This window comes from Coturnix japonica, chromosome 3, assembly GCF_054131305.1.
Source record: "Coturnix japonica strain WE chromosome 3, WE-NBRP24, whole genome shotgun sequence".
NCBI classification, from domain to species: Eukaryota; Metazoa; Chordata; class Aves; order Galliformes; family Phasianidae; genus Coturnix; species Coturnix japonica.
Genome location: NC_140665.1, coordinates 13,544,761 through 13,562,815, shown reverse-complemented (window position 1 = coordinate 13,562,815; position 18,055 = coordinate 13,544,761). Strand labels below are relative to the sequence as shown.

Sequence of the window (18,055 nt, the reverse complement as noted above, 5' to 3'; positions counted from 1 at the left end):
GGCCTACAAGCAAGCTTCATTATTACAAATTAGTTATTTAAAGCATCAGGGGTAGGTATAAGCTTAACACAAACTCCCAAGGAAGAGAGAGTTATACTTAAGTACCTTCTTCCTCATCATGAACACCTGCACATATACTCAGATGAAGTTTCTATCTAAGACTAATCTTGGATCTGTCAGAGTTGTGCAGTAATGACAAGCGCAAAGGCTAAGAAGTGTATTAAAGAAAATGCTGTATTGCCTACATTCTGAGCCATCGTTTATCTACCAAGTAAAATACTACAAGGTCGACTCACAGTAATTATTTGATCAGAAATGAATAATTATTAAAGTTATTGTTTCATTTATTTCAAAACCTTACTGCTGAGACCACGGGACTATTTCAGAAGCAAATAAAAGTGAAAAAAGTCACCCTACAAACAGCCGTCCTGATGATATTTTCAGCCAGCAACTTCTCTCCATCTTGGTTCACAAAGTATTAGGAGACAGCTTCAAAAACAACTTCTATTTGTAATTTCACTATGAGATTTTCATCTCCTTCCCACTATTAATTCATTCCATAACCCCACAATGCTATGGCAGAAATCGCATTTAATTCTGGAATTCAAAAACCTGAAGCACTCTTGAAGAAATTTTATTAACATTGCTGTTGCTTGTCATTGATGTTTGAAAGCCCTCATCAGTTTACTCTAAGAGGGGAAAGTGACTTTCATCTCACTGCAGACTGCTCTGCACACCAACTACCTCTACGTTCAGTATCTTTCCCAAACAAAACCAGCTGACAACAAAGAAGTATTTAACAACTTCAAAGAACAAGAGTGGCACAATGAGATGATAAACAAAAAAAGTATAAAAATATCCAGAGAAAAAGAAAACTATCATCAGGGTACAATGTACAGCTACTTTGAAAAACCAAACTGAAAGAACTGGAGCACTAACAAAAACAAAACAAGCTGCTATCTCACCATACGGGGGAGAAAGCCAGCCAGTTAGCTTGAGAGAGGTGTGCCTAAGGCATGATTTCTAGTTCATGACACAGAGTTCAGTACAAAACTTGATGGATATTGGCAATTCACCTCACATACAGCTATCACGGCTGTTACGTTACTTCTTATTTTAAACAGTATTTTCCTTTTATTTCTCCTGCATCTTTCGCTGCATGCAACAGGCTACTAGAAAGAATGAAGCAACCAGAGCTAAACTCCCAATACAATAGTTAGTAGCATTTACACGCGTTTTCTTTTCCTTTCTTTTGCTTTAACTGTTGCAAACATCCTACTAATACTGGAGGGGTCACGTTTCAGAAGCCGATCATTTAACATATACTCAGGTTCCCATCACGTTTTTAATCTTTGCAAAACATTCCCTTAGAAACAGGCATCATATTACAGCAGTATTAATGACGAAACACGCAGACTGACTGTGCCAAGGGCCAAAATGCCAAATGTAGAATCTGGTTTGTAAACATAGGAATCTCATTGGCAAAGCCGCAAAACAAACAGAATTCACTGAGGCTTTTTTTATTATGCGTTCAATAGTAATAGAAGCATGGGCATAAAAACCAGTATGTTGTTTTGGACTGCAGCTCTACCTCATGTTCTATCCAAACTTCACACCTACATGAGATTTTCACCTCAGAAAAGTTACTACTGCAGGCTTACTGGTTAAAGCACAGTCAATGCAGTACGCTGGGTACTCTCCACCTGGCAACAGAAGAATATCAACAGTTCACTCACAAACGCATTTGAAATGCTTGGTCCGAGTTAAAGCTGAATATCAAAGCCTTGCACATCACATCCTAAATGCAGAAACAGTTTGTCAGAAATATACTGTCAAAATCTTCAAAATTCAAGAAACCCATTAAGGAAAATACTTGGCTTGGGCTTCTCCAAAAGGCATTATCACAAAGAGCTCTTTATTAAGTACACAGCCCTTCATCAAAACTAGCAGACTTCAAAATATTCCAGGAAAGCCGTTTGCCGTTTAGCATCAATCTCATACCGAAGCACTCCTAGTTACAGCTTCTTGGTGAAAAGCCACAACGTCAAAGAAAAGAAAACAATTCAGTAACAAACCAAAGCCAACTGCAATCTTCCTTTCGAACAAAACAAACAACCACAAAAACATACAAAAAACCCATTTTTCTGAAGCCAATCAGACAAACGTGAACAGTAACAGCAGGACTGGCCAGTGCAGACAAAGGACAATAACAGATCTGTCAAAAGAGCTGGTTCTGCCAGGTTAATGACCCAGGTTAAGAACCTGAGTTTTCCCACTGATTTCCATCAGAGCGAGCAAAGTAAATTTATTCAGTGTATTTAAAACTTCTGTCTCTTGTAAAGTAATCCTTTGCTCTGCTTAGAACTGCCACGGAATTCAGCAGAGAATGATACAATAAAGCAAAGATGATGCTAGTCTTACAGTAAAAGCAAACACAGCCAGCAAATATGTGAGGGACAAGCAACTTAAAAATTTCCTTTGAACAAAATATATTCTTCTTTAACATACCAATGTACAGGTAAGAACCACAGTTTAAGTGCTTCTTATTTAGGTAAATGTTGCCGTCATTTCATTTTCAAGACAGTTTGTTCAAGTTCAAAAGAATATGTTGGGGGGTGTGAGAAATCCAAAGCAGAATACAAAAACTGTTTTTTCAACTTTTATAGATTGAACAAATGAACTGAGAACCAGAATCTATTCTTTTAGTAAACCTGTTCACAGATGGACACACTTCACAAATAAATTTCTAGCTTTGCTTTTATAACTGAAGGATCATTAATTTCAACACACATGCAAGATCCAATGCGTTCTTTTGGATATAAATGACATCTCCTTACTCATGTCTCTAATCAGATGGTACGTGACGATCAATAAATCTCAGTATTCAGAAGATGTAGGCAGTCATGCTGACTGTTATGTTAAATACTCGTTAGTAGTTTAAACACTTCAATGGGAATTATTTTTACTCCAACAAGTAATTCCCTCTAATTCCAACTGGAATCTGGAGCCAAAATTGCTTACCTGTGGACATAATGCAACTGATGCACGGAATCAATGGCTATCACCATTTCAGCCAAATAAAAACGAGCCATATCTTCAGGTAATCTGTCCTCAAACTTGCTGAGCAATGTAAGCAGGTCTCCTCCAACATAATAATCCATAACCAGGTACTTTGGTGTAGTAAAAACAAGAAAACAGAGGGAAGACACAACTTACTGAGTGAATTTGAAACTAAAACCTAATCAATGCATAAGAGTTTATTTATTAATTGCAAAAAGTACCAAGAGTTTTACAAATTCCAAGATCCTAGTATATTGCAAAAATTCTGTTTTGATCTCATTTAAATATTTAATCTACTTGTATATTTTTTCTTATTTACGTGTATCCATATACAGTAAATCTCAAACAAAATGTTATTAGCTTCATCCAGTGTTCCTCTGTCAAACATGGTATTGATACTTAAATTCTCAAGTCTTCACAACTTCGCAAAATACTTTTGAATGAGAGCACCATCCTTCCAAGAGAAAAAACCCACAGATTCAAGGACGTTATAGTAATTATTACAAGTTGAACATGGTCATTTAATCCCTAGATTACAGAATAACACTTTCATTTTTGTTAATCTAGTTAAACGAGCCAATTAAATCCTATCACAGATGCTCATAAGGTTTGTATGGTCCAGAATATACAATTAGTAAGCAATGTTTGTCTCTCAAATCACAACCAAGAATCTGACTTCCTGTTAGCATGTACATCAAAACAATACTCACTAAATAGTTTTCATCCTGGAATGCATAATGTAATGTTGTGATCCACTGGTTATCTCCATTCACTAACACATCTCTCTCTTCTCGAAAACATGCTGTCTGAAGGGGAAAAAAATAATTATTATAGGCACTTAAGTGAAATACACACAGAAACACATCTTGCAAATTGGCTATTTTTTAACATCACATGTGGAAAAAAATAAAACTCACTCTGTTAAAATGTCATTTATTATATTCTTCAAACACACCAAAATCTGTATAAAATCTAGCATCAGAAAAGCCTATTTCCTTCAAATGTGACATGATACAACTTCTATATAGCTAAGTGATGCAGAGGGAGAAAATGCTGCTGCTTATCATTCATTGTATGATTAAGTAGATCAATAAAGATCAATAAAGGTGTTACTACTTCAATAGGACAGAAGAACTAGAACATACTAGAACATGGAGCCTTCTGTCTTAAACTCATTGTGCTACCACTCTCTTGCCCTGATATACTGGAAAGAATCAAAGATGACACAAGGTGCCTTCATGCCAAATAGAACAGATGAAGAACATGAACAGTGAGAAATACTAAGGACCACCTCCTCAGAGGGGAACACAGCTTCATAAGAAACAGAAGATAAGATGCAAAGAGAAACGATTCTGAATACAGCAAAGTATTCAATGGAAATCCTGCAACCTGCCCTGAGAAGTGAATAAAAACATCAACAGAAAGAACCTGACAGAATGACAATTTCACTTCTATAAACAGAAGATGGTTGTGAGATTTGGAGAGGAAAAAACAAAGAGTGAAACAGCATTTAAGGCTGAGGTATGCAGAATATGTTCAGTATGAATTAGATTCCTAATCAAATAAGCTGTAGCAGGTCTCATTTTGGTGAATATAGTGAGTATGAATAAGGAAAAGAAATATGTTACGCTTTAATCATAGCACAATGCATGCGATAAAGCACTGAAGTCTGATTAAATACTTTAAACAAACACTGTCAAAGGTTATTAATCAAAAAGTAGACTTGAGGACAGGAGGAGAAAAAGAGAATGATCTTCAGACGGAAGAACAGCTGCTCACGCTTCCGTTACATTTTTTCCTTCCTTGTTGGTAATCTCTCGGGATACTTCAGAGATACCACAAACTCCTCGCAAGGATGACATGTCGTTTGTCCACTTGTTACACAATTCAGAGGTTATATAATTCTAGTTGTTTTTGCCATGATTTAACAGGAGGCTGTGCATTCCTCATGCACTCAAGACACCTACCTCTGGGCAACGTGCCTAGAGCTAACAGTAACAGCTATGATCACAGCAGATCCGTTGAGACAGTGCACAGCCGAGTAGTCTAAGTGGTTCCTGGACCTGGTGTTAATTCATGGCCAAAAACACGCAGTAGAAGTGGTTCTTGTAATTACTCTAAGTGTTCAATTATATAAATTCATGCTTTTTTGTGCCTTTACACTACTTTCAGATCAAAGAAAATTCTAGAGTAGCTGTAAGTGTATCAGTGAAAAAAAACTGTTTATATATCAATAAAACTCTGTTTACACAAGGACATACAGTTATTTAATGTAACTAATAACTGAACCTATTCCCTAAAGGAACGCTTGCATTTGTGCCCTCCCTCTCTAGCTTGCCAGAGAACCACATGGCTGAGGACTTCCATCACAACACCCAGAGTACCAGACAAAGCAACACCTTCTCGTGGATGAAAGGAAGAGATGCACAGCAAACTCTATTCTTTCTTCCATAGACTCAACATGCACCTCTGGGGTCTGAATTTTTCAGGTATGTAATAACTCTGGCCTTACTGAAACCTCTGTAAGACCAAATCCTTTATCTCAACACTGCATGTAATCTTCATTAAGCACAGTCCATCTGAACTGCTGGTAGTTACTTCTAGAGATCATCTGATCAAACTCCCTGGTGCAGATAAGTTGGTGTTCTGCATGTACATCTGTCATGTTATCATGGCCTTCAACCAGCATAGGATTCAGATCTCTCAGCCACTTGGTGGGGATATCTTAGCAGCTCAGCATTAGCACCTCCAGAAGCACTGCTTCCATGCTGCATAATGTGTGTCCTGATCTCTCCTGAGCTTCAGCTGGCCCTGGTGTGGCACAAATGCACTCATGGTAACAGGTCTGAGAACACAACAGGAAGCCACTGCAGACATTCAGGTTATCCTTGTACCGGTAATGTCCGGCTTTACACCACATCTGAATTGTCAACACAGGCAAGCATTAAGAAAACTGCTCTTCATAATACAAAAGAGGACAGTGACCTCATACCTCATTTAACTTCCTTGTAAATGAAGTTTTTGCATAAAGAACCCTCTCAGAGTTTGCAGTGAATAATCTGGCATTCACCAGCCTCTTAACACATACTTTGTGTTTTCATAAATGAATCTCACTTCCCATGAAGTCAATATAGGCATATACAAACAACTTAACTCCACCATTTACACATACACCTATGCATTTATACTCTTGAACTGTGTATTTTTCCCATGTATTCCTGTGTTCATGCAGCACACCACTAACAGAGCCAAAATGAGTCATCACTGTTCCAGAAGTAACGACAGCGATTCATTCATCAACATTATGAGTGACAAGTTATAGCTGCTGCACATCATGCCTTCTAATGCATTTTCCCTCCAGATGGTTCCCTTCCCTCTGCATACCCATGGATTACAAATACATGGAAAAACAGAGCTGCAGTTCTTTTTAGGCTAACAGCTCAGACTTTCAGAAATTAATCTAGACTCAAGGGAAAAGTATTTTTAATACCTTTCACAGAGAAAATCTTGCAAACCTATTTATAACTTCACTTTAATGGAAAGAATTGGCAATTAAACTGACTTGAAAAGTGTACATCTGAAAATAGGGTGGAACTTTATTTCATGTATTTTATTTTTCACTAAAATAAAACCTACAATAAAGATGTGTGTCTTAAAGAGAAATACCTCTTTCTATTACGATTATTCAGTAATTATTCAGATACTGAACAAAGATGAAACTCATTATGCATTAATTTGAAACTTTTGTTTCTAATTTTTTCAATCTGAACATTGGACTTCACACACCAGGAGTTATAAGCTTCACAATTTCATTATAGCAGAAAAAAATATACCTGCCAAAGACTACTGACATACGTGCATTACAGTGTTGTTCACATAGCAGGTAATTGTTGGGCAACTGCAGAAAAGGGGCACCATATTCAGCCCAATCTAAATCAAGACATCATGCCATCAACCCTTCTTATAAACTGCCTTAAGCTTACTTTAACATTAATCTTCATACTGTCATTAAGTACTGAAGCACCTCCTTAATCTCTACATACGCAGTTTTCTAGTTGAAAAAGTAGTAAAAATTCAGAGGGCATAGTAAGAGGGTACAGAATCATTATAAGGAACATTTCTGTAGGCTTACTTCAGCTCTCTTCAGCATCTCCCACTTATTAAGTATCTTCATGGCAAAAACCTTATCTGCATTCTTCAGTTTTACCACTGCAACCTGGAAAAGATAAATGAAGGATAAGCTAAAACATTAGAGACGCTGTTTTTCACTTCATGAAATCTTGAAGATGTTGTGATAGTTTTTTTCTTCAGTGTTTCTTACGCTTAACTTTATTATCCATGCACAGTACCATACCATCTCTATCCAGAAAGAGTAACATCACAGCAGTACAGGATATTTATACTGGAGAAGATCCAAGTCTATTTCAAGCTTTCATTAAGTATCACAGTTCCATTAAACATCATTCTTTCCAAGAGATGACAGATGAACAATACTATTTCTTATTACCACACTTTTTGCTCTATCATCTGCATGAAGTTAACAAGGACCGTACACTTTATGTTCTTGGTCCCCTCCTTCCAGTATTACACAGTAATTTAAATTACAGACCCGCACAGAAAAGACAACAATCTTGTAGTCAGTTCAAAAAACCAAGAAACAATATATTTTAGGTTTTTGACACAAATTACGACTGTAGATCTGCTATAATTTCTACTCTCATTTCAAAAAAGGCGCTAGACGTTCTCTGAAGACATGGTAAGGTATTCTTTCACATTTTTCCACCTGAAGTTCAATGAGCCTTTTTATGACCACTCTTGTCAGTGGTACAGAAACTCTGAATTTCACATTTTCCAGAAAAGCAGAACTTAGAAAATACAAGCCCTGCTCCTCTTTGCTGTTAAACATCACATACCATAGGCCCACATAATACATTAACAAAATCAACTGACCCAGTCTTATTCATAGAAATGTATAGCTTGGGTTGATTATATTAAAAGCTAAAAATACTGCATCTTAGGAAAGCGTAAAGGAAGATATTTACATAAACATGTTTTCAACTGTGAAGATGCCCTGGGCAGGGAAAGGTCTGTGTCTTAACCCAACTGGCCATCAACCTTTCACACACTCAGAGCTGCCAAAGTGAGAATAACCCACTCTAATACCATCTCAACTATAGAAAAGCTCCACTAGCAATACATTTTACCAGCCGTTCCCCAGCTACCCCATTCTGTCTACTCCATTTTAAGTAATCCATAAGGCTTCAGGAAAGAAGTTCATTTATGTGCATACTTAGTTACAAACCAGCATGCTATCAACCAGATCATCATCTTACCCTGCAGGTCAGTGACAAAAAAAATACTAAGATTGACTCCTACATTCCTTCTGCTTCTTTCATAATCAGCAAATGAACTCTGTGCAAGAACAGTGATAACAGAAAGCACATAAGAATGTCCCACAAACATCTTTCCACCACCTTCAAATGCGTCATCAGCTGCAGCAGCTTCATATGTAATGCAAAAGTACACATTGCAATAATGTCTAACTTTAGTGTATCTAAAAGTGTATCTCCTGCTTAGCTACAGATTCATAGACAAAGCAGCTGTCACCTTGCATATGGGCAGCAGTGCATGACCAGCCCTGCTGCTGACACTGCTGCCTTGGGGGCTGGAAGCAAGAAAAAAAAAAGACAATAGAGAAAGGTACTAGATCTACCTACATGTTTAAACTAGCTTAGGAAGTGACATGTTTAGAGGCTACTGCAAGCATAAAAACCAAGGCTCATGTCCTCAAATCCCTCCATGGTACTTTTGAATTTGAAACACAAATTTGTTAGACAATCTCACATCATTTCATAAATGGCATCTGTACTGAGCATCATAGTTTTCCACAGAGTTGCCAAGATTGCTGCTGCTTGCAGGGGAAGTATCTTTACCTCCACCACCACTAACACAGTAGGACAGTCAGACAGAGGATAAGGCAGAACACAGGGATTTTTCATCCAACTTTGGGATTCTTCCATTGCCTGCTCAGTGAAAGGCTTTTTGTGTGTCTGTTATGTTTTTTTCCCGCAAAACTATATTCCATAGTCTCTGAATTACACATGCTTATTGCGTAACCATCTAAAATTGCAGTGCCCTACACAGCACTCACTTGGAGACAACCAAAGGAGTCACAGTGCTGCCTCTGGTTAACAGTTGGAGGACCAGGCTTCACACAGTTGAGGACTTGGTACCCCAGAATGTGCTCAGTACTGAGCAGTGACTAAAGAATAAAAATGAGTTCACATTTCCCAGCTGTGTTTACAATCAGAGGCAGCCTTTTAACTCATGAAAGCCATTAATGTTATTCCATATCAATAGCCACTATGCACACACAAGACTTGATCATAAACATCACGACTCCTAGGCAATCACAACACCTTTTTGCAGGTGTCTTAGGGCTTAATGGAAGTAAACTCTAAACTGCTTATCTCAGGATTTGACTGTGAAACAATAATCTGACACTTAACAAAGAACAGTCCAACGCAGTTTCTGATTGGAACAAAAAAGGCTGAAAGCTGATTACAGACACCACAGTGCTTACGCACACACGTTATATGCTCTTTGTATAAATGCACAAGGACTGAGTGCTGTTTTGATGTACTCCTCTCCCCAGTGAAGCTGTCGAGACAGAAGAAAGAACAGCCACTCCTAAGTAGTTATCCTGAAATGCCTTCCTACTGGAATTTACTAAAAGTGGACACACGATATATAAGATATTTACTTTTTGCGGTGGAAGTTTTGTTTGCTTGCTTGCTTTAATTTACATTTTCCTGTGAGCAGCTCAACAAAAATTATTGGTATGTGCTGATGTAAACATTTTGGTTTAGTCTTTCTTTTTTTTTTCCTTTCCCCTCATTCCTCCAACAGCTTTCTGTACTTCCCACAAACAGCAGCACTGTGTGGCATCCTGCCGGTCACATCTTCTGCCGCAAAAAATAACCAGCTTAAAAACAAAATGATTATTGTGCATAATAACAAAGCTAGGCCAGAAGCTACTACTGAAAAGGGGAAAAAAATAAGGGGAGAGGGTAAAAAAGGGCCAGCACTGCTTGATGGAGAGTAACCAGCCCCCCAGAAACTGAGTTTGAAAGCAACATTTAGGGAACTAACAGCCTCATCTCTCTTGAGAAACAAAAGTCATCTGAGCACAGCACTCCTTTGGCTTTTCTTACAGTTTAAGTCTTATGACAAACCTCTGGATTGATGGCGGGGGAAGAATGTTACTGTTCATTACTGGATGCCAGAATTCAGCAATGACTGCATCAGTTCTCAAAGCTACAAAAATCATCATCTTTGAAATATCAAAAACTACACAAATATTTGCTTGCCCAGCCAAGTAGCAATAGAATGAAAATTTCAACATTATTTAGAACCTTAAAACAGACTCATTTTCATACAACTAAAAGACACCAGTAAGAGCTGTTGCCTACTGGAATCAGCAGTGCTCCTGCACTTGCCCTAGCAGACTCCTTCCAATTCCAAGCATGAAGTCTTTTCAGTTAGGGTTGTCCATTAAAATCTGTCGAACCACGTGCTGAACATAAGCAGAATGAAAACACCTGATGTCCACATCAGGAAGACATCTGTCTTTTCTAAAAGGCAGAACTTCCTAACTCTAAATCTTAAAAAAGTAAATGTATACATGGAGAGGGAAAGTGGACATCATTAATTTGACAAAAAGGAAGCATTCTCAGAACGACAGCAAGCAGGCTAAGGACTTAGGGGAAAAAGAAAACCAGGAATCTCTTACAGTTATACGCCATCTTTACACCACTTGGCTTCATCAAACTTGCATAAAAAAGGGAAATATTTACTGAGTATGAAAATTATACACATCGAACAAGCCTGAGACTTGCTACTTGGAGTAGCTTGGGTCTCTTTTGCAGTTGGCTAGAAAGAAAGTATATGTTTTTGATTCCTTAATCTGTTTCATCAAACTATTATCATCTACTGCATCATAAAAGTATTTCACAGTTGAATATTAATATACTGTTCAGTAGCTAAAAGAGTAGTAAAATTCATCTGCTCTTCTTTAAACATTGCTGTAATTTCACACAGAACTTGTTTTCCTAGGCGGATGTCTAAGTCTTGAAGTTTGTTTTTAAGCCAGTCAGTATCCTTAAAATAGATCAATGCAAGCATTTAAGAAGTCCTACTTTAAGAACATGTAAGAACAAATGTTTTCATTGAGAGAATTCAAGTTTTCTCCTTACTACCCATTTTCACAATCAAGTACTCATGCCATCTTTCTCAGGTAGGGTGTTACAAAGAAACACTGTTCCTAGAACTACCGCATTATGCACGGTCTGCAGAAGAAGATGGGGAAAGTTAAGCTGACACTATTTGTGGTATGATTCACTACAAAGAAGCTTCTTAAGAAAGCAATACAGGATTTTTTCTGTGGTTTAGCTGCTGTGCGGTTTGATGCTGATTCAGCAGACAAAACTGTCTTCTTTCAAAAACAAGACACAAGGCAGGTTTCACACACGGTTCTTCTGACAAGTCAGTGATTTTTCTTGCATCTTACGTGATTCATAAATGTACTAAGCTGCAACTGCTATGGCAGTAATGAGAAAAGTCACTGTTTCACGCAGAAACATTTGTCTTGAAATGGTGCATCCAGCACCTTCTCTGCAGCAAAGGTTAAGATTAATCATCCATGAACAGCTAATATCCATAGAATAATCTTTAGTCTTTTCTATAAAGAATCATTAGTCCAGACAGAGCAAAAAAAAAACCAAAAGAGATGAAGTAAACGCTATCCTTCTTGTTGTCTTTTTTATGCCTGCCCGAAGATGACATTTACACTGAGGTATCATCAGAGCATGCACTGATATACGCTACAGTAAAAAATCCCCATTCCTTAAAAACTAACTATAGAAATTTCATCTTCCATAATCACAGATCCGAAAAGCCAAATTTTCACACAAAGTAAATGTTCCTAGAATGTCAGTAGCAATATCTGTTAAGTCTGAAAGCAGTTTTCAAGAACAATTTAGTCATTAGGATAATTAGAAAAGACCAGATCCTTATACTGTCAGTACTTCAGAGTCCATCTGCTGACTAGAAAGTACAGTCAAGCAAATAGTTTATCGTCAGATGGTTGAAACACCGTCTTTCACCCTTTCATATGTACGTCTCTTCTCTCAAAATTTAAGGGACATAAACTACAGTGAGCTATCAGAGAATATATAAATCCAAATATACTTGCATCAATTATTAGGTTAACCTATATCATCCATTATGTCCACATCACATACAATTTGTACGTATGTACACAATAAATGGGCTGTCAACTGTCTTTCTTCAGCACCACAGATGTGCAAAAGCATATTCAGATCCTTCCTCCTGCCTATCTCATGGACATACCTCACCAAAGGCTCCCCGACCAATCACCTTCAGGATTTCAAAATCTTCTTTATGTAGTCGCATCTGTTTCACTTTAGACGTAAATGGTTTGGCTGAAACAAAAGAAAAATATCAATCATTAAACAACAACAAACAATGTAACAGTAGCATAAAATAGATGTAATTAGAGTCCTGAAAACAACAGACTACTTCTATATCTGTGTTCTATAATGTAATATTGCAAATTCAAAGCTGGAAATAATAACCAATAAAAACTAAGCCAAAACCGCTGTGACAGAAAGGGTGTTTTTGCCCTGAAGAAAACAGTCACTGAACAACATGGTCTTTTGTGTTCCGAGTTGTCTATTGCATCTATGTATAACATCATCTGTTACTGCATAAGCAAAGTTTAACATATTGAGGAATTCACTTTTTGACCTTTGGATGCCACTCTGCTAAACAGCTCTTGTACTTGATATAAAATTAAAGTGCTGATGAAAAATGACTGGGAGGGTAACACTGGTCTTGACTCTGCATCACGCAATAGTTTTAAGGACAACTTCAGGAACACTTCATAGTCAGTTCTTAGCTCCTGGAAGTGGTAACAGTTGTATTCGCAAGGCATTATTTGCGCATTTAGTGGAAAAACCACACAGGTATAAAGCTGATTTATAAAGCGATCAGAAGAACCCAAAACAAAACAAGAAACCCACCCACCCAAATCCAAATCCGGAAATAACGTTCTTCTTGATTCTCACATAGTTTGACTGTACAAGTCATAACATAACTGGTATCACTGCACAACAAAAGTAATAGCGTTCTTTAGAATTTTCCTATCAGCCCCCTTTTTCCTTCCCAACATCCCTGGCAGCGCACCAACAACTGCACAAGAGCTGACACACAGAGGTTGAGAAATCTGAACTTCATTTTTCTAAGAATGGGCAAAACAAGTGACAAGTACTTCTTTACTGGGAGAACGTGAGTGACTTAACCCAAGTACTACAACTACTGAACAAATTCAAACCAGTCATTAAAGTTGTTTAACTTGAAAAACAACTGATTGAAAACAAATGCGCCGTTCTTGACTTCAACATTTTTTGACCATTATAGGCCTGGCTAGAGTAACAGGCAAAATATCTTGTTAACAAGCAACAGCATAGCTGTTTAAACCACAAAACTCTTTCTTGTTTTATATTGTAAAGAAAGGCCTGTCGTTCTTTAATTATTACATTTTGGAATCTTCCAGGGTTCCCATAGGGACAATGGAAAAATAAACATCATTAAAACTGATTCACTAAAATACAACAGACTAAAATACGCTTGGATTTGGTTTAATGACTTGTAGTATCAGTGTCAGCGGAAAAGTTTGCAAACCCTTCTCTTTAATATTTTTTAATCATCTCTAGCAACAGGCATGTCAATGTATAGCCAACAGTTTTAGGAAGCAAGATACAGCCCAAGAAAAGCAAAAAAGACTTGCCCAAGGAATGTGCTCTAAATAGCTTGTTCTAAAAAGGGTCAGCGTGCTTCATCATCAACGTTGTTTGTCTGTTGTGCAAACATTTGATATTCTTGCAGCAACAGCAATCTCTAGTACAGAAAATCTGGCCTGGTCAAGGGTCTTGGAAGGCATATCTTCAGATTGCAATTTCATGCATCGAGCTTTGCAGACTATGAGGTTAATGGGCAGAATTTTTGCAACTAGTTTGGCAATGCTGTACGAGCCGTTACGAAGACAGCAAACCCCAAGGACAGGAAACAGCTTTCAAAATGCAATTTGCACACAGGGGTCCTTGTGATATAAAGGGCTCCTGAATTTAAATATTCGGGGACACAGCCATCCCTTCTATTTATATGCTCATCCCCTTGAACTGAATCATAAGGAAATTAATAATTAGAAAATAACATTCCCTTTATCAGAGAGTTGCAGTTTCTTTGATGAATACTAGGGCCTGTCTGCAGCTTTTTAATAGCAAAAGGTGCCATGGGAAGGGTGGGCATTTCCTTCAGCACTTCATTCATCGTAACAGGAATAGGGAGCAATAGCTTTTCTCCCTCCCACATCCCTTTTCACAACTACTAACAAAGCACCAAGGAGCAGCAGTTTGTTATGCCAAATTGAATTCTTTCTCTTCCAAAGCAGCAGAGAAGTACGGGCAGCACGACCTCCTCCTCCTCCTGTACTCATTCAGCTGAGATCCCCAACTTAGCAGGAGCCACAATCTCATTATATAAAACTTACAGATTTGCCAGTATGTCATTTATGGCCACAAGCTGCTGAGCCATATATAGAGATGGGTTTTCTCAAAAATATTCACATGTTGTTGTTATTGCCACAGAATGGAGGGATACAACTTAATCTGCAAGAACTATTCTACAAAAACACTGGTCACCACTTTGGATCTTGACCTGCTTGGGAAAACGGAATTACCATCCTCTTGGCAAAGATTCCTTACACTTAATCAATTACATATGGCCAGAAAAAGCCATCTAACAACTCAGCCTCAAGGGAAACCAACATAGTAGAAGCCAGGCTAAGCTATTTTCTAATGAGGTGAACCTGTCATGACTATTTTAAGTAATTTAAGTCTCTATGGGTTGTTCCTCACATTTTATGTTTGAGGCATTCATTCCATTTCTGTTTATAAAGCAATCAAACTGTTAAAAAAAAACAACAGTATGAGAAGAATTCTATAATTGTTTCAAATTCTTCCAGCTAAAAGCAGCCTGTAATTTCACCTGGAGTAACACGTTAAAAGCCCATCACCAGGGCTCCTTCTGGCAAAGCAGACATACCGAGGAGCATACATTCCAGCTCATATGGATTCTGAAGTAGAGACATCAAACTTGACCAGCCTGACAAAGTGCAAGGTGAAGCATTCTGTAAGCAGTGCTAAGAAATATTTAATACCAAGAGATTTCATTTTTAAACTGTTGGAGATAAAAGCCCACCTCCTGAAGAGCTGATGGGGAGGAAAGCAACACTGTCAACCCAATGCAGGTTAGTATCGTAATTATAAATGTTCGCAATAACAAACAACAATCAATAGTAATTTAAAAAGCAACAAAAAACACATAAAATAGAGCAGTACCGGAGTCTCATTTGCAAAGTTAGTCTTACTGTCTTGTTCTCTTTCCCTCCAGTTCCCAGTCTGCAGAGATTGGGCAGAGCAAGCCCTGCAATTCTCATCTGTCAGGGCTGACCTCTGCTTGGGGTGGCTCCTTCTCTCTTTCCCTCATCTGCAGCTGACCCTTTCCCTCCCCAGTGAAGCACTGTAGAGAACCAGAGCTGCTTTATGCACAGGCTGAAATTAAAGCCCTAGGGAGAGGAGGACCAGATTGACTTCCTAAAGAAAGTGCTAAGTATTGCAGGCCTGGAGCTGCAACTGACTAAAAACTCACGCCCACAACCAATTCATAAATTTAATGAAACACAATGGGACAATGTCAGGGAATTCTAAATTCCCCCTGGTGCCTCACTGATGCCATAGTTATTTTACTGGTAAGGAGGACAAAAAAGCTTCAATGGAAGTGTCTATCTTCTACTGGCAGGTCTCAGTGAGTACCTATGCCCTGCCTCTCCAAGCAATGATATAACTTGCTTCCTCCTCAGTAACCCACACAGCAAAACCAGGCTTCCACCCACTGCCCTGTTCCATATAACATACCTCAGAAAGCCAAAGATTTAGAAACTAAATGCTACATCCATCAGGGCTGTCGACAGAAATGATGAAAGATCATTATGAAGGAAACAAAGAAGAATACAGCAGCCATGGAACACCAGCTGCTTGCCGTCTCAAGAGGAAACCCCCTTTCCTTCACCAGTTAAAAAATAATTATAAAAACACAGAGTGAGCATTCCCTTGCTAGGGAGGAAACCCACACAACCTGAGACACTGTCACTCAACACGCTCCCAGAAGGCTCTTGGATTCCTCCTAACAGTTCTCGCAAACACAAAAGAAACAAAACAAAACCGAAGAAGAAAGCAGAACATGCTGAGATAGCCCTGTTTTTGAAGGCATTCTGCAGCTTTGAATTTCTGCTACGTTCCTGAAAGTTAACAAGTGCTTTTATTTTACACGTTCAATCCTAAACTCGTTTTCAACTGGCTTTATCAGTTGTGGTTACGAAATGCATAAAATGCAGGCCCGAGTTAAGAAAACCACAACTGGACACTTCAAAAAGCTTCAGAGAAGAGGTGTGAGAATGCTCCTTCCATAACCAACACATCTCCTCCGAAGAAACAACAGCCAGTCAGCAAGGCAGAGCTGCTGAAAGAGCTGCTTGACTTCATTGAGAGATGAAGCATCCATCCCCTCCTTGCTACCCACCTCAGACTGACAGGGCAGCACACAAAAGCTTTCTGGCAGCTTCTTGTCTCTTCAGAACACATCAGGGACAAAACTTGGTAGATAACAGCCGAACCACAGAACTTTATTTAAGACTATGTAAAAAATAACAAGCCTCAAATACCCTTCTCAAGTTTTCACAGTTAAGGGTCAATTTTCAGTCCCTCAGAACATTTTTAACATGTTTTTCCTGATGAACAATTAAGTGCCAACATCTGTATGCACAAGTTAAGGATCTGTCATTTTCCAAGAATGAGAAGTATGTCCACAAATTCCTGTACTATGGTACAGACAGACACAATATTCTGGATCCGGAGGGAAAAGAAAAAAAAACCAAGTAATCTGTTCTCATCTGGGTCAGCTGGAGATCATCCAGCCATCTTTGGCTGCAGCCACCACAAAAGATTCTTCAGCAGGAATTTTAAAATCAGAGACAGAAATAAAATCTCTTTCCCAAACATACAAGAATAGTTCTGTTCCACCCCCAAAGTCTCAAATGAAAAATAACCCATGTGTTCATAAAATATTTGCTGCAGGTCTGGGTAACCCTTCTGCACTACATCAAGATACAGCCCTTACTTTTTCATGTTACTGTTCTTTCTTGTTACACAAGTTTTGGTGACCCACTTTATGTTTAAATATTATCACACCAGCAGCAAAATGAAATATTAAACTTCAGTTCATCCCGCTGTGCACTGAACTCTGATGCGATCCTTGTAGCACTGACAATATAGTCTTTACCACAGGACCTCTGTTTCACCTAGCACAGAGGTGTGCAGGTGCTCTGGAAGTAAAATAAGAGCAATGAAAAATAATAATAATATATCACAGAATAGCCTGGTTTGAAAAGAACCACAATGATCATCCACTTTCAACCCCCCTGCCATGTGCAGGGTCACCAACCAGCAGACCAGGCTGCCCAGAGCCACATCCAGCCTGGCCTTGAATGCCTCCAGGGATGAGGCATCCACAACCTCCTTGGGCAACCTGTTCCAGTGCGTCACTACCCTCTGTGTAAAATACTTCCTCCTAAATATATGTGGTGATTAGAAAACCTGAAAGGCTAATAAAGGAGGAAGAAGGTGGTCATGTGCCCATAAAGCTGAATGCTGCTTAGACACCATCCCTCATGCTGTCTGACAAGTCAAGATAAGACTTCACATTCCGCAGTGGCTGAAATAACTCAATTTGCTGTTATTTGACTGCCTAAAATCACCCCATGCTTACACTCAAATAAATTGGACCTGTGTTAAGA

General features: G+C 38.5%; 1 protein-coding gene across 19 annotated transcripts in view; it reads right to left on the bottom strand.

Annotated features, from left to right (window-relative positions):
• CDC42BPA (CDC42 binding protein kinase alpha) overlaps positions 1-18,055 on the bottom strand; it is a 141,784-nt gene that overhangs the window by 93,081 nt on the left and 30,648 nt on the right. For all 19 annotated transcript variants that reach the window (XM_015856962.3, XM_015856965.3, XM_015856960.3 and 16 more), the window contains 4 exons: positions 12,472-12,563; positions 7,193-7,276; positions 3,771-3,866; positions 3,022-3,170 (listed from right to left, as the gene is read on the bottom strand). In XM_015856962.3, the coding sequence (XP_015712448.2) occupies positions 3,022-3,170; positions 3,771-3,866; positions 7,193-7,276; positions 12,472-12,563 (421 nt within the window). The remainder of the gene's footprint in view (positions 1-3,021; positions 3,171-3,770; positions 3,867-7,192; positions 7,277-12,471; positions 12,564-18,055) is intronic.